The 18,646-nt window shown below is 33.8% G+C and overlaps 2 protein-coding genes across 4 annotated transcripts in view; one reads left to right on the top strand and one right to left on the bottom strand.

Moving 5' to 3' along the window:
• Positions 1 to 2,849, top strand: part of LOC127519991 (uncharacterized) — a 35,114-nt gene extending 32,265 nt beyond the window's left edge. For all 3 annotated transcript variants that reach the window (XM_051907685.1, XM_051907686.1, XM_051907687.1), the window contains one exon: positions 120 to 2,849. In XM_051907685.1, the coding sequence (XP_051763645.1) occupies positions 120 to 123 (4 nt within the window). In that variant the 3' untranslated portion in view covers positions 124 to 2,849. The remainder of the gene's footprint in view (positions 1 to 119) is intronic.
• Positions 2,018 to 17,928, bottom strand: slc25a1b (slc25a1 solute carrier family 25 member 1b). The gene is made up of 9 exons (XM_051907683.1): positions 17,629 to 17,928; positions 11,250 to 11,357; positions 10,599 to 10,698; positions 7,637 to 7,775; positions 7,193 to 7,277; positions 6,252 to 6,356; positions 6,013 to 6,128; positions 5,131 to 5,204; positions 2,018 to 4,933 (listed from the first exon to the last, which is right to left on the bottom strand). The coding sequence occupies exons 1-9, from the start codon at positions 17,738 to 17,740 to the stop codon at positions 4,819 to 4,821; spliced, it is 954 nt and encodes a 317-aa protein (XP_051763643.1). The 5' UTR covers positions 17,741 to 17,928; the 3' UTR covers positions 2,018 to 4,818.
• Between the last annotated feature and the right edge of the window lie 718 nt (positions 17,929 to 18,646).

The following is an 18,646-nucleotide window of genomic DNA, read 5'->3' on the forward strand; positions in this document are numbered from 1 at the left end:
GTCCCAAAAGACCTTCTGAGGAGTTCAGTAGAGCTCCTCTTAGTCCATTAAATCATATAGTGGATGACCTTCAAAGTAAAGAATATTTTCTCATGTAACTCTTGTTCTCTTTTCAACAGATAGACACACATCAAGAGATCTATCTTCTGACCCGGAGTAATCACTGGGAGGAGCTCTTCTTTCGAAATCAATAAGCAATTCTTTGGTTTTACCCACATTCAATTTTAAATCACATGAGCTAATAATAATAATAATAATAATAATAATAATAATTTAAACTCTCTTTGTAGGCCAGATCATTGCCTTGATTAATTAAACCCAACAGGGCTCTATCATCCAAAAACTCAAGTATTTGACAAGACACCTTATGATGCCGTTCATTGTTAATAGGAATAGTTGACCCAAAAATGAGAATCTGTTGATACTTTACTCACTCTCAGACCATTCAAGATTTACAAACCTCATTTCCACAGAAGAGGGACATTAGGGAAATTATAATACACAAAAGAAAAGATTGTTGTTGTATGTTTGTAATGTATGATGTGTTTTCTTTGTGTGTGTTGTGTGACAAATTATAGCTCACAGAACTGAACTGTGATTTACCGAGCCCTGCACATGACATGCAAGAAAAAAATTAAATGGTGTGCACAATTTACTAATTTGTTCCTTCGATTTTCTAAATCATGCACACAATTTACTAATTCATTCCCTCGATTTACTAAATCGTGCGCATGATTTACTATTTCATTCCCTCGATTTATAAATCATGCGAGTCACAGATTCTTGTTTAAAGGCGCAATATGTATGTTTTCGCCACTAGAGGTCGCATTTTCAAATCAATAACAAAGGCGAAGCTTGATTACACTATGAAGGAGAGTGGAACGACGGGAGATGTCGTTTTCACCATGAAGAGAAGCGGGAACCGAGGATAACGCAGATATTACGTCATTGATAGGCGACAATGACAAGGGACGAGCCATTATTTAAAATTGGAATTTCTCTGGATTTACAAATCCTTGGGAACTTTCGGGATATTATAAGTACACAACTGCATGAAATATATCACACTGTGCAAGTGGTTTTTGAATATTTTATTACAAAAATCGTACATATTGTGCCTTTAATTACAATTTCCCAAATATCCCAACTTTTCTGGAAATGGGGTTTGCAGAATATGTTTTGTTTCATGTATTGAAGCATTTCTTGTGAAGGATCTAAGGATTCTCAGTAGCCTACTTGATTTATACCATTTATCATTGAATCATTTATTCATATTATTATTATTTGATTTATATAATTTATCATTTAATCATCATTTCATTATTATTAATTTATGTTATTTTATGTTTTCATATTTTATCATACTTATTTCCTTTCTATTGTTGTGTAATCTTATGATTGTGTGGTTTGAAGGGATGTTTGTCTTCATGAGAAAGAGAAAAGAGAATGTCTCCATTTCAAGGTTTTTAACATCACAGGACGATGCTGTGAAGAAGTCATTTTTCATTGTTTTTCTCTTGGTATAATAACACTTGTTGGATTTGTGATGGACAGACAAAGTATGAGCATTAAAACATACACAACTAAGATTATTCAATAAAGTCTGCTCTTTTATCATCACTTTGCCTCCTGCTTCCCTGGATTTCTCAGTCAAACTCACAGGCTGACAGAAGACTTCAGCGTTCAGCGTCACGTCTAATATATTTGATATTTCTGACGTGGAGATCCATCCTATCTAACATTTTGGCATGATCTAACAGGGGTAAATTGAGCCTAGGGAGAGGATAAGTTGAGCCATATGGGGGTAAATTGTGCAATTCACTATAATATATATTATATATATATATATATATATATATATACATACATACATATATACATACATACACACACACTCACACACACCATGGCACTATAGTGGCATCATCATTTATGTAAGTGTATGGTAAGTGCATCATTGTATAAAATAAAAAATAAATATTAATTTCTGAATAATATATTTACGAAGAGAAATAGACTCATTTGTCCAGTCAGCATTATTTATTCTGGATCAGAACATGAGCTGAAGGCACAATGTGTTTTTCGTTAGCATGACAATTAATGCATATTTTAGGTCACACATTTGGAATGAATTCTGATTACTGATACAGAAACACAAAATAAAATCCTGTTTAATCTCTGAGCCATTTCCTGGCAGAACATGGGTCATCTATGCCATACTGTTTACAAAGTCAAATAAACACTATATCAAGATTTGGCTGCAACATGGTATCTTAGATATATGGCATTACAGTATATCTAAAACATGTCTTTCAACTTAGTCAAGAACCACAGGCACAAATGATAGTTTTGACAGTCAGACCTGTCTGTAAATTCAAGACAGTTACTCTCCCATAATCACACATGATGTGCAGTGAAGGCAAAATACACATTATTTACTATGACTGAGGTACTTCGAACCTCTAAAAGTGTTGCATACTACTAGTTAAGACACTCTAGTTCTCTGGTCTGGTGTAAAATACAAGCCGCCAGAGGATTAAAATACATTTGAAAAATTAACATTCATTTTTTACAATGTCTGTTACATGTCAGTCCGCAGTAAAGGCCAGTTCACACCAAGAATGATAACTATAAAGATAATAAAGATATAGTTTTAAAAATCGTTCTAAACATAAAAGAATAGCATAGAGTCCACACAACACTGACAGCCAATCAGAATCCACTAATTTAACGGCTCACGCAATGGCGGATGACATTGCAGAGAAGTTAATCGCCGAGATCCAGAAAAATCCACCTGTTTGACAAGTCAAACCCCCTTTTTAATACAATAAAAAAATTGATATATATGGAGAACTACAATTAATGGAGATGAGTTCATTATGCCAAGCTAGCAAACGGTGTTACATAAAAATGACCTCAGGTATCCAGCACTAGTTTCCAAAACATTGCTTCCTTTGAAGTTGCAGTGAAAGGCTAATAAGTGTTATTTTTATTCCACTATATTGATTTCATCAGCTAAATTCACTGTTAGATTAGATCGATTACACTAGCTATTCACTCGAAACATAGCATGCTGAGGACATCTGCTGGTTAAAGCTGTGTAAATGCAACAAGAACAGCAAAAACATGTACACACTTTGAAACCGCAGCGTGTGAGATTAGAATAAACAGACCGTTATCGTTCGTTGGTGTGGACACAAATATAGTTATCATTATAGTTATAGTTCTTGGTGTGAACAAGCCTTTTAACTCTAGAAACTGTGCCACCTTGATCTCAAAGATATTAAATATGCTGAATATTTCACCTCTGTTGTCAGTCTTTACATATTTGTTAGAATGTCTTGAGGTAGGACAGCAAAGAAAATATAAGCACACAGAATGTTATTTAAGGCATGTACTGATCTGTGATCAGTAGTTAAAAGGCTCTGGCCAGATCTGTTGACCTTTTTATATAATAATATCATTTACAACATTCAACTAATGTTAAATAAGTAAACATTGTATTTGTATTAGAGTAACTTGGCTCTTTGGTGATGCTTGCTTGGGTGAAACAACACCGTTCAGTTTTTTAAATCATTTGTGTTTATGCAAAGCATGTTGTGTGGTGTGGATTTCAGAGATTGAGGCGTACAGTTATAATAACAGGTCTGACATGATTATATGTCACTGTTAGTAAGGTATACTGTTACAGCAGGGTGTAATTATACACAAATTATGGAAATGACTTAATGTAAACAAGTAGAATTACAAAACAAAAATAGATCATAAGATGTATATTAATATAGGCACTTAAAATAATCACTAAACCTGGATCACTACCAACTATGAAAGTGCATGTTTCATATGTACCACTATATGGTATAAACATTTGTATTATTAAAAGCTTTGGTTAATTTTTGCATCTTAGAAAGTGACTACACTGCAAAAAAATTCTTACTTAGTGTTTTTGTCTTGTTTTCCAGTACAAATATCTTAACATTCTTAAATTAAGATACTTGAATTTACTTGAGAAGCAAAATGACTTAAGATATTAAGTCTTGTTTTATTAAAAATGTATCACAATTAAGAGAGTTTTTTGCTGAAAACAAGAAAATATCTGCCAATATGGTCAGAACAATAAACTTGTTTCCCACTTGAATTAGGTTTATTGTTATGACCCCATTGGCAGATTTTTTTCTTTTTTTAAACATAAACCCACTTAATTTTTCATGAAACAAGGGCATTTTGCTTCTCAAGTAAATGTGTATTTAAGAATATTTAAATTAAGATATTAGTATAAGATATTAATTAAATTAAGATATTAAATTAAGATATTAGATTTTAGATATTTGTACTGGAAAACAAGGCAAAAAAAAACTAAGTGAGATATATATATATATATTTTAGTTTTCTAAGATGCATATTCTGTTTCTTAAGTTTTAGGGTGTTCAGATAAGGCCCTCAGCACTTAGTATGTTATCATGTGTAAGGAAAACAAAATTAGAAAGTATATATATATATATATATATATATTATATATAATATTTAAAAAATAAAATTTGAGTGAATCCTGTATCTCCCTAAAGATGTCGTTTTCCATAAAAACATTTTTAAAAATTGTTCTATTAGGTAAATACTATATATCTTTAGTCTAATTTTCAAGTATTTGATTTCTTTCTCACATTAGCTGGCGAAATCTATCTCTGTGTTGATTAAATCATGGTAATTAAGTACATTCCAGTGACTTTCTTTGTCATGTGCTGTTGGCAGATATTTTGGCCCCTGTGTAAACGTCCCCCGCTGTCGCACCGCTATGATGTCATGAAGGCCAGCGCTCCATTAATCTGTCTTCCACACCTTATTGAGAACTTTAACCACTTCCTCATAGATTATGAACACTATAGCCACGTCCATACACACCCGACCTAATCTGGGGATGGTGCCTTTGTAAAATCTACAGAATAAGACAGAGATTTCAGTGAATACATGAGAGTGAATCACACAAAACCCTTCTTTTCATTATGCAATACAATAATTAGAATTTGGTAGGAATATGTGCATGGAAAATATAATTTAATGTATAATTTCAGATGTTTTAATGAGATTCATCCACAAATACAGGCACTTTGATTTAGTATCAAGTTTACTTACGCAGCTGGTCCTTCGTGTTTCATGATTTTGATGGCGCAGTCAACTGTGCTCTTATATTTATTAGCTTCTAATCCCTGTAAACATCATTAAAACAATATTGAAATATCCTGTTCATGTTTTTTTATGGTTGACAGTAGGGGTGTAACAATATTCAATATACACTACGAATATAGCAGCCTAACCACCAATAATCGCAATAATCATTACTTTCGATAAGAAACAACATGTCATTTTTCAAATTCTGTCCATTTTATCACGAAGTTCAAACAAAAAATGCCATTTTAATGCACTTTGATGTTGCGTGACAGATCACTGTACAGGCACCTCATTCCAAGCGGAAGCGCGGAGCGCAAGTGAACACGATCATCTAGTTGCAGAATAAACATGAATGAACATCTGAAGGTACGTTGAAAGATACAGTACAACATATAATATCTCATGTAATCGCTCAATCAGTGTTTCAACGGCGGAAAGACGTCAATAAATCAGCTTGTAAACACTGTGTCACTAGCATTTACCTCAGGCGAGTCCACAGCTTGTTAGTTTGCCAGAGAAATTAACTCTTTCGCTAAATTTATGCATTATATTAGCCTAAATATTCATTATATTTTACTTAACTTGTTAGTGATGTCTTGATTATTTAATGTGTTTCAATAAATCTGTCATGAAAATGACAGCCACTGTGTAAATGATTATATTTCAACAACGAATTGGAGTAAAAACATACTTTTATAATTAGATTTAGAAGTTAATGTAAAAACTGCCTTATGTGCAGTTTACAGGTTTGCATAAAATATGTTATTTGATTGTTTATTATTCTATCTAAAATAAAGCAACTGAATTTAAGCTAATAGTTTGGGCTCTGAACCTTTTTTTACACACCTGCATTCTAGTTTTGATCACATCCAATGGTGTATTTCCAAACACGCTTGCGGCTCCAGCAATGGCTCCAAACATTCCAGTTATGAAGGGGTTAATAGTCTTATTGGGGTTATCGCCTAGTTTTAGAGAGAACAGTTTCATTTCAGCCATGTTGTTTGATTAGCACAAACAGTGATATATATATATACACACATATACCTATATATATATATATATATATATAATATCGTGGTTCATACCTTTGTACCAGTTTCTCAGAGCGGTCATAACGTAGAATCGGATGGCCTGGTTTGAGCCCTGCTTCAGCACTGTTGCGGTCAATCCCTGATATGTACCTTTGAGTCCTGTTACATAAGAAAATAGGTTCACAGATAAGCTCATAATTTAAAACACTTACAAGGCAGAATTATTAAGAGAGTCCCAACAAATAAGAGGGTAATTTTCTTTCGATTACAATGACTGGTTTGTATTGAAATTAGCTTCCTTGTGGTTCAAATAATCGATTGGATCAGAGGTTGATTAGAGTGTGACGTCACATGAATTGTTGCGTCACATGATGTTCATGCGAGATCATATGAGACTGAATTTATTATATGCAAATCTGACATTATATGTAAATCTGAAAACAACCTTTGAACAAACCAGGTTTGTTTCATACAAGCATTTGAGACATATAAATTCACATATATTTCAGTTCACCAATTTTGTGCCAGTGTTGCTATCATTAACTAAAACTATAATTAATCATTAGGCCTATAGTAGAAATAAACTAAAATATAATACTAGATGAAAAACTAATTTACTAAAACTAATCACAAAAAACAAATTAAAAATAGCTAATCCAAAATATCAATAAATACTATAAAAGTGTATAAATAATACTAAAATAGCACTGTTTCATGCTAGCATAATTTTAAAAACTGTGTGCTTTACAAAATAATTTTGTAAAACTGTTTTTGGGGTGGTTTCATATTAAAAATGACTATAATAAAATATATACGCTATAACAACAAGAATAAAATTAGAAAGCAGCCAAATAGGCATGCATATAAAGTAAAACTATCAAATTAAATTAGAAAAGATTCTCTAGAAAAACAGTTTCAGCTTATCACTTTTCAGATATTTGTTGTAAATGTGTTTAGTCTCCAGGTGGTGGCGCTGCAGGATAAACCACATGTACCTTGTGTTCTGACTATTTCTCTCACACCGTGGAAAAAACCTCTGTACTTTGGGTTCGCTGAGGACTGATCATGGATGAATTTGACCTGAAATTGAAAAAAAAATGTTTTTTTATAAAACTGAATGAGTGTTGATTCTAGAAATCACTTCACACTGGTTATATTTCCCATGCATTTCACATATAAATGCATTAAAAGCTGCAATAAAAGCTGTATGTCTCCTCAGTGTAATCTGTTAATACACCAGTATATGACGGTCTGCTTACATAACAGGTACAGCATGAGTAAACTGTAACACTTCACATTTGTAAATGCGTGGAATGTCTTATACTGCGTCTAGACTGCGAGTGAGCAATGCAATGTGACTAGACTTAAAATGTCACATTGCTCACTCTCTGAGTAGTACTAGGCCCCTAAAAAGCATCAGCATATATCATTTCACACACCTTTATAGTCTCCATCGGACACACCACGACTACAGCCTCTGCGACTCCTGCGCCCAGACCGCAGAATAACCCCCGTGTGCTGTTCAACTTCCCAGATTCATCCCTCATCTTATTACTGAGGAATTCAAACATCCCAAACCTGCAGAGAAAGAGACACATGACAACATGAACACCAGCACACTTCCTGTTCAAAATGATAAGAAAAAGCATCCTTCACATTTACTTTGCAGAATTTTGCTTTATGGGCACAATAAGGGAAATAAATAAATAAATCTTAATTATAAATAAATAGCTATAAATAAAAATAAATATTTACACAATACATAAATATACACATAAATACATCCATACATCTATATATACACGTATGTATATATTTATTAATATTTATAGTTACCTATATATACACACTGAGAATATATACTGTGTAGTGTATATGTATATATATACAGTATACACATAACTATAAATATGAATAAATATTAAAAAACTCAGTATGTGTGTGTATATACACACACACACACACACACACAGTGTTATTTTAGTAACATTGAGATACAGGTTTTATTCATATTTGTAGTCAGATTTTTTATAGTTTCTGTATTCATCTTGATTTTAAAGTTTTATTAATTTGTGTTTTTATCATTTTCATTAGTTTGTATAGTGTATATATATATATATATATATATATATATATATATATACACACACAGGTGCTGGTCATATAATTAGAATATCATCAAAAAGTTGATTTATTTCACTAATTCCGTTCAAAAAGTGAAACTTGTATATTATATTCATTCATTACACACAGACTGATATATTTCAAATGTATTATTTCTTTTAATTTTGATGATTATAACTGACAACTAAGGAAAATCTCAAATTCAGTTCAGAAAATTAGAATATTGTGAAAAGGTTCAATATTGAAGACACCTGGTGCCACACTCTAATCAGCTAATTAACTCAAAACACTTGCAAAGGCCTTTAAATGGTCTCTCAGTCTAGTTCTGTAGGCTACACAATCATGGGGAAGACTGCTGACTTGACAGTTGTCCAAAAGACGACCATTGACACCTTGCACAAGGAGGGCAAGACGCAAAAGGTCATTGCAAAAGAGGCTGGCTGTTCACAGAGCTCTGTGTCCAAGCACATTAATAGAGAGGTGAAGGGAAGGAAAAGATGTGGTAGAAAAAAGTGTACAAGCAATAGGGATAACCGCACCCTGGAGAGGATTGTGAAACAAAACCCATTCAAAAATGTGAGGGAGATTCACAAAGAGTGGACTGCAGCTGGAGTCAGTGCTTCAAGAACCACTACGCACAGACGTATGCAAGACATGGGTTTCAGCTGTCGCATTCCTTGTGTCAAGCCACTCTTGAACAACAGACAGCGTTAGAAGCGTCTCGCCTGGGCTAAAGACAAAAAGGACCGGACTGCTGCTGAGTGGTCCAAAGTTATGTTCTCTGATGAAAGTAAATTTTGCATTTCCTTTGGAAATCAGGGTCCCAGAGTCTGGAGGAAGAAAGGAGAGGCACACAATCCACATTGCTTGAGGTCCAGTGTAAAGTTTCCACAGTCAGTGATGGTTTGGGGTGCCATGTCATCTGCTGGTGTTGGTCCACTGTGTTTTCTGAGGTCCAAGGTCAACGCAGCCGTATACCAGGAAGTTTTAGAGCACTTCGTGCTTCCTGCTGCTGACCAACTTTATGGAGATGCAGATTTCATTTTCCAACAGGACTTGGCACCTGCACACAGTGCCAAAGCTACCAGTACCTGGTTTAAGGACCATGGTATCCCTGTTTTTAATTGGCCAGCAAACTCGCCTGACCTTAACCCCATAGAAAATCTATGGGGTATTGTGAAGAGGAAGATGCGATATGCCAGACCCAACAACGCAGAAGAGATGAAGGCCACTATCAGAGCAACCTGGGCTCTTATAACACCTGAGCAGTGCCACAGACTGATCGACTCCATGCCACGCCGCATTGCTGCAGTAATTCAGGCAAAAGGAGCCCCAACTAAGTATTGAGTGCTGTGCATGCTCATACTTTTCATGTTCATACTTTTCAGTTGGCCAAGATTTCTAAAAATCCATTCTTTGTATTGGTCTTAAGTAATATTCTAATTTTCTGAGATACTGAATTTGGGATTTTCCTTAGTTGTCAGTTATAATCATCAAAATTAAAAGAAATAAACATTTGAAATATATCAGTCTGTGTGTAATGAATGAATATAATATATAAGTTTCACTTTTTGAATGGAATTAGTGAAATAAATCAACTTTTTGATGATATTCTAATTATATGACCAGCACCTGTATATATATATATATGTATGTATATATACACATATTTTGAGATTTTTTTTCAGTTTAACGCATTAAAAATATTTAACGTAATTAATGAATTAATGCAGCAACTGTGATAATAAATACTATAAAAGTGTATAAATAATACTAAAATAGTACTGTTTCATGCTTTCATAATTTTTTTTAAATAATTAATAAAACTGTGCTTTACAAAATAATTTTGTAAATCTTTTCTAGGGTATTTTCATAATAAAAATTGTCAATATAAAACGTAGAAAGCAGCCAAACAGTCATCCATATAAAGTAAATCTATCAAATATTACACACACACACACACATATATACTGTATATGTGTGTGTGTATGTATGTATATATATATATGTTTTTTTCCATCATCCTTTGGCTAGCGTTACATTATATGATCACGCTCTTATTTATGCAAATGCTTTTAAACCATTCAAGCCTGACAAGACATGATGTGTCATGATGGCTAGTGATATTTAGCCGATGAAAGAGAGCAGAGCAAAACTGTAAGTTGTTTAAATGGTCAGCTCTTGGCCAGAATGAGTTTCAATGAGCATCAGACTTCACATCGTGAGCCAAAGGTCCGGCTGTGCAAGGCTTATCCCAGCGGGGCAGGAAGTGCTTACCTCACCGCAGCTTTGGGAATGGAGCCATAGAGCAGAGAGCTCAGACCCCTGTACAGCCCCTTCACCCCATGACCACGCACGGTCTGCTGCACACAGTCAACTGAGCAAGAGGACACAAGCACAGAGAACTACATCAATTAAATGTTATTAAGAGCATTTTTGCATTATAATCTGAGCCTGAGACATTTAAAATGCTAATCTTTTGGAAGCGTAGGGTGGGTATGAATTATTAAAAGCATTCATTTCCTTTTCAGATTGTTCTAGCGCTGGTCCCCTGCAGCTGAGTAAATCATTCATCGGTTCAAAGGAGAACAAGACCAGACTGTGGAAACGTGACCCTGCTGGTTGCAAGCGTGTTATTGGCTAACAAATGAACCCGGTTGAACAATCAGTGCTGATAAACTTGTTGTGAAAAGGGGCCACAAAGTCCAGAGGCTGATAAACCCAAACCCAGATCAGTGACTGTACTTTGAACCTTCAGACCTGAGTGGACTGATGCATCATGTGTTTTTACGCACAATAATTAAATGAAAGTGTTTGAAAAGCTCTCAGGACAAAGCAGATGCAATTATCATGGAACAATTGTTGAGTGTTTATTTGAGATAATAACATGAATCAATTAGAAGTGGAAAAGTGTGAGTAAATACACACCGATGCCTTTGTACCGAGGCGGGTTTGCCCTCTCATCTAACTGTAGTTGAGTTTTCACATACTCTGTAGGAAATGTGATGCAGATTTCAATTCCTCCAGCAATCCCTCCTGCAAAACACAGACAATTTATTCATAATGATATTAATAATATAAGCCACAAACATAACAGAAGGAAAATATTGCCATGTTTAAAGGCTATTTTGGTTAAAAAAAAAAAAAAAGGAAAGAAAAGTACTATGCAAAGAACAAAAACATAATAATTTGACATGTAATTATATATATATATATATATATATATATATATATTTTTTTTTTTTTTTAAATGAATATTTTGCATATCACTAACCTAATAGTAATAGTGAATAATTATTGAAATTTCATTTTAGTCAAATAATTATTTGTACACAACTCTTCAAAAATTTGCTATTTTTAAATATGTTCAAATGTAATTTATTCCTGTGATCAAAGCTGAATTTTCAGCATCATTACTCCAGTCTTCAGTGTCACATGATCCTTCAGAAATCATTCTAATATGCTGATTTGCTGCTCAAGAAACATTTATGATTACTATCAATATTGAAAACAGTTTGTATTTTTGTGGAAACCGTGATACATATTATTTTTCAGGATTCTATAATGAACAGAAAGTTCTAAAGAACAGCATTTTTTTTTGAAAAAGAATCTTTTGTAACATTATAAATGCCTCTTTTGATCAGTTTAATGTGTCCTTTAACAGTATTATGAGTTTTTGATCACCTCTATGAATAATGAATGCCTTGTAAATCACAATGATCTGTCGCCACCTTAACTGTGAGTGTGGAGCACATCTGTAGCTCAGCAGGGGGCGTGTCTGTCTGTGATTGGCTCAGTGGATCTGCCCCCTGCTCTTACAAATGGGTGTGACTGTGAAACAAACGTCCTGCTCTATAATCAGATCTCAACTTTGTTGACACATTTACGCTTCTTTTACTGTGCCATGCGTGCAGAAAAGCTTCAGGTGATCATTCAAATGGGTTTGATTCACCAAGCAGACGTTATACACTGTATACATTCCAGAATAAAAAGGTATTGCTCTTTCATAGCAAAGGAGAGTTATTTTTCATTTAAGTATTAACTTTATCTGAGGTGTTTCTACTAAAATAAACACTAATGAGTCAATACTTGTCATACAGTTAGAGTAGAGAGTTGCGAAATGATCATAGATAGAAGTTCACCACATTTGATGAGAAACATTTGCGTTCATATTGATATCTCTTAAAGGGGTCCTTGATAATGATTTCACTTTTTTAACTTTAGTTAGTGTGTAATGTTGCTGTTTGAGCATAAACAACATCTGCAAAGTTACGACGCTCAACGTTCAACGCAAAGGGAGATATTTTCTTTTACAGAAATCGCTTTTTAAGGACTACAACAAACGGCTGGTATGAGTTTCTACCTGGGTCGGTGACATCACAAACCCCAAAATTTACATAAACCCCGCCCCCAAGAACACAACAAAGGGGGTGAGGCCATGTTGGGCTGCTTTAGAGAAGTGGAAGAGTTGTTGTAGTAGAGTGTTGTTGACATGCCGTCATTTTACGCCGGACTGCTTCACAAACGAGGGTCAATTCAACACTGGATTTGCACAAAAGATTAACATGACGGCACATGCTAGTGGATGAGTTGAATCAACTCCACAGCAACTACATAAATTTATCCACTAACCATTCAGAAACGTCCAGTTTCATTCTAAAAGTTGTAACTTCTTCCTGAGTCTCTCCATCAGTGTCGACTTTGGTTTGAACAATGTAAGGCTGAACACCGTTACTGACAATCCTCATTTTGGCTGCGTGAGATTCTCCAGCTTTGTTGTTGTTGAGCAACCGAAGCGTGAGCTGTTAAAGCTCCGCCCTCTTCTGGAAAGGGGGCCGGGAGCAGCAGCTCATTTGCATTTAAAGGGACACACTCAAAAACGGTGTGTTTTTGCTCACACCCAAATAGGGGCAAATTTGACAAGCTATAATAAATGATCTGTGGGGTATTTTGAGCTGAAACTTCACAGACACATTCTGGAGACACCAGAGACTTATATTACATCTTGTGAAAAGGGGTATAATAGGTCCCCTTTAACTTTTGATGGCAGACTTGTGTATCTTGTCAAATCTGAGCACAATTAGAGACACTTCCTAGATTTCTTTGGAAACTCTACACTGGAAAAAAAAAACATTTGGTGTAGAAACTATTTTATACTCAGAATTTGCTAGTAAATTTCACAAATAATTACAAAGAAACAGCAATAACAGACTGAGTTAAGTGTGAAATTTTGAAGTACAAAGACTGAAATAGCCATTTAATCTCACAGCTGTCTAGAAGAAAGAAAAAAGATTTTAAAGATATCTCTTTTGATTTTTTTTTTTTTTTTAACTGGGATGTACTGAAATGCACATTACATCATCTAAATTGACACTGTTGTTGAACTGAAGTGAGCTGAACAATGACCCATTTTCTTTTTTAGAGCTGATTTACAGCAGAATTTGCATCATTGATCATTATTTTCCTATATAAAGTGCTAAAGTGCAATAAGTAAAGATGACTTGGATTAACAATATACATTATCCAAATGCAAATAATGATAAAGTTGAAATTGTTAGCTAATTAAAATGCTATCCTCCTTTTATAGTGTAAAAATTAGATGAAAAATTTAAAGATACTTCATAAAGTGTTGTCTCATTAACCAGCCACACAAACATGATCACATACCACTGTAATGAGTGCTAGTGTTTCATGTTTGAAATTCCTCTAAATGATTTCAGTGGTGCATAAACTACAGATTCTCTGAATTGTTTCTGTAAATTGTTTCTTTTCATTTTAATGATGCTCTGTCTTCACTGATAATTCCTGGAACAAGTGTGTGTGCTCTCTGGAAAGTTAAGTATTTGTTTTAATATATACACAAACACATTTTCTTTAAAAACCATATACCTGTTTAACAGGTTTTAACATAACTGACGAGCATTTATCTGTCTAATAGCAGGTGAAACAGCAGGTTATACTGTAGGAGGGTCACATATCTATCCTGTCTGACCTGCTGTTCTCCCCGAGCCACAAAAACTGCCCTGAGGAAGAGTAGAGGGGCGCTAAAACCACCCCAAATGAAAATCACCAAAACCTACACAACAGGTCCATTGAAGAATTCATGTGTACATAAATCACTTCAAATATTAAATAATATGTAATATTCTATTATAAAACAAATATAAAATTATACACTAAGATTAAAAAAAGTCTCTTCCTCTCACCCAGGCTTCATTTATTTGATCAAAAATACAGTAAATATTATATTTCTGTGATCAAAGCTGAATTTTCAGCATCATTACTACTTACAACTACTTACTTACGTACTTATAAAGCACATATTAATGCCTTATTCTACATCCCATAATCCTCTATCCAACAGCTAAACTTAACTACCTTACTAACTATTAATAAGCAGTGATTAGGAGTTCATTAAGGCAAAAGCCATAGTTAATAGTTAGTTAACAGTGAAAATTGGACCCTAAACCCAAGTGTAACCAGAATCTTTTGTAACATTATAACTGTCTCACTGTCACTTTTAATCATTTTAATGCATCCTTGCTGAATAAAAAAGTATTAATTTCTAGAATATTTGAAGTAACAATAGTTAAAAAGGAAGTTTAGACCACTAATACCACTAGTTCTCTTCTGTAGAATGAGATGACACTACCTGATGTGTCAGTAGGGCAAATGTCATGGGCACATCCAGATTGCTCCATATACACCAAGCAAATAAAAGTAACTAGCACTTTATACGCTCCACTATCAGATTCTTCAAGGAAGCAAGGGATGTTTGGTCTTAAAATATGTCAGTGCCATTGTTTTGTCTCAAGAAGAAGCACACAAGTAATGTTTATTTTTTTCACATTTAAAAAAAGCTACTTTAAATGTCTTAATTTAATAAGGCCTACTCCTGGTTTAATCTGAGCCCTGTCTGTGAAAACCAGGCCTTTATGTATTAGTGACACACCTAATCCGGCTTTAAAGTCAAACAAAGTGAGAATATATGAGGCAATCTTGTGTGTGAGTGTTTGCATGAACACTGAGAGGTGTGATGTTTGGTGTTTTTCTGCTGAGCCATCCGTCCATAGAGGAGTACTAGTATGACTAGTCTTTTACACTCAAGATGTCAGCTGAAAGGAATGTTGTTTCAGAGGTGGAGACAGTCATTACGTTGCACCAATCATTTTGAACATAAATAGGGTCAGTTGAATAAATGTGATCTATTGAATGCATCTATCGTAAACTATAGTGCACTTGTAGTTGCATGTTATTAACCACATATTTGGCAATAACGAAACTCACAATCCGACTGCATTCCATGTTACTGTGTTGACGTGTCCATGCCACAGGCTCTGACATCATGTCATCATGCATCCAGCACATTTATCACTCCACTGAGCCATTACAAAGACCTGAATGAGCTTCATGCAGCACATAATTAGATATGAATGGAACTATTATGAGTTTCTCATTAACCGTCGCTGCTGTGAATCTCAGACACGTGCCCTGGCAAGACATTAACCACACTAACTAGGGACACTTCAGGGGAGGGGGGAAGAAGACAAGCTACAACAACAAGACTTTTAAGTCAAAATAAAATAAACATTCAATATCTTGGGGCAAAAAAAAAAAAAAATGTTAATGGATTGCTAATGGAATGCATTTCATAATTTAGAATCAGGGATCAAAAAAAAATGTTCTATGAATTAAATATGCTATATGGATAAAATGAAAGAAAAAAAAAAAAAATATATATATATATATATATATATTAAACATATTTTATTATTAGAAGATTCTTATTTGATCAATTTTAGATTAGATACAATCTATTTTATTTTTTTTATTTTATTTTTATTAATATTTTGAATTAGCATTTATTTTTAGTTTTCATTTTAATTTTAGTTTGTTTTTTAGTCATTTCATTATGTGCTTTTGTCATTTTATTTTTTTTTTAATATTGCTATTTAGGTTTAGTTTATTTTTATTTCAATTTTAGTTTTTTATTTATTTCCAGTTAATAATTTTAGTGCTTCAACTTAAACTTATTTCAGTTTATGACCAAGGCAATATTTCTAATTTTTGTTTAGTTTAAGTTTTTCAACTAATATTCATATTTTATTTTATTTTATTTGAGCTTTATTTCAATTATCAGAAATGTTTTTAATAGTTAATGTTAATAACCCTGATTGTTACTTATTAGCTTCAAATAATAATGATGAAATTTCATTAGCATTCCTTTAGGATTTTTTTCAACCGCTTGTTAAATATTAAACAAAAATCAAAGGCCCTTACAACAGCGATAAAGAAATACTTTATCAATAAAGGAAAGTGAAGAACATGACTGTGTCATATTTCACCCCAAAAATCCAAAGAAACAAAGAAATTATATTTTGCATTCAAAATCAAGGCATTATTTTCATGGCAATGAAGCACATTTGTCCCCCTCATTACCACAATTTTTATTTAAATGTAAGTATTTATACATCATTATTTGTAATGCCTTTAATGTATGCTTATTTAATATTAGATAATATTGTTAAAGAAATTTTTACGTTTAATTAAAATCACCTCTTAGAATAATGAGAAGTAAATCAGAAGTAAAACGTTACACATTACAGTCATAAAACATGTGAGGGAAAATGTGCATGAAAATAATATTACAATACAAAAGTCCCTGAAACAGATGTCATTTAATAATTGATTAAATGACAGAAAGAAAGAAATTTGCTTAATTATCATTAAACTATTCCACAATGCAATAGATACAATAATCTCATTTGTTTTGTTTTTATTTTGGGGTGTAATAATGTGACATGTTCCATTTTTGTTACAGGCAGTTGTGAATTCAAAAATGTTACATTGTGACACAGACGTTCTACACTGTATCAAAGCTCTTTTGTTACTTTGTGTCAACGTTCTGTTGTTACTTTGCATCAGTTCATGACACTTTTTTACTGACACGTTCCATTTTTGTTACAGGCAGGTTGTGAATTCAAAACGGTTACATTATGACACAGAAGTTCCACACTGTATCAAAGCTCTTTTGTTACTTTGTGTCAACGTTCTATTGTTACTTTGCATCAGTTCGAGTGAAACAGTCACACTGACACACACATGACAGTCCAGCACACACTGAATACTCGCCTGTGCAGTGATGATGACTACAGCCCTGTAGGGATCAATCGAGCAGAGGACTGTAAACAGTGTGGATGACAGTGCAAAAACTGTGTGGCACAGCTGATCTGGAGTCAGTCACAGCATTAACAGAATTGACTTTAACTGTTTCTTGCATGATTCATAAGCACAGAAAGACACTTACCAGCTAAAATAGCCTTTCCAGGGTGTGTGAGTTTGGCTTGTCCGGCGGGCGCAGCGGCTGATAAACAGTGCGGTCTGTGGAAAGGACTCACAAATTTCGGGTTCACTGACATTTTTCTTGTTTTAAAACGGGGTGTGCAGAAAAACGCGCCTCCTCCACAGCAGAAACTGTATTTGTAGTGCAAACGCCGCTCATAAGTGAAGTGACGGGCTCTCTGAGATCTTTTGACAGCCTTAAGTTTCCTGCTCACTCAGTAGGGCACACAGACTCAGTGTGAGTGTGTTTTTAAAAGAGGGAGAGGCTCCGACTAGCGCCATATTTCTGACAAACACAACAGTCCTGTTAAGGTGGAACGGACAGTTTTGTTCGATTAATTCATTGGCCTGCCCTGAATGTGAAACGCGCAAGTTACAACATCAAATCAGGAAAAATGAGCCTCATAAATTTTACAGATGTTGTTTTTGCAGACCTTGTAAACAAAACTTATTTATTAGGAGAAGACACACATTTTGTTTTCATCTTAAATTTCGCGCGCTTTTAAGTCGCAGCGATTTTTTCAAAAAAGAAAAGCAAAAGAAACGTCGAAGTTTTGTTGTATGAATGTCTTTATATTTTTTTTATTTTGTGTCTTTTGTTATATTCATTTTGTTATAGGCTTTGAATGTCTTTTTTGCCACATTAAACTTTTACCGTGACTTGACTTTTATTATACAAATATCAAATATTACATTTGTAATACTTTGATGATCTTAAATAAATTAATCACTATTTTAATATTTGTTGTACGAAAATTATTTATAATATAACAAAATTAATTATTAAATATTTATACTATATACTGTGTGTGTGTGTGTGTGTGTATATATATATATAAATTTTTAAATGTGCATTGTAATCATGTGGAAAAAGCCTAGGAATTTCCAAGTGATCCAGAATGATGGTGATGACATCTGCTGGTAAGTGTGTGTCTGTGTAGGTGTGTAGGTGTGTGTGTGCACGCGCGCTCGTGTGTGTAATA

The sequence above is a fragment of the Ctenopharyngodon idella genome, chromosome 10 (assembly GCF_019924925.1).
Source record: "Ctenopharyngodon idella isolate HZGC_01 chromosome 10, HZGC01, whole genome shotgun sequence".
NCBI lineage: Eukaryota > Metazoa > Chordata > Actinopteri > Cypriniformes > Xenocyprididae > Ctenopharyngodon > Ctenopharyngodon idella.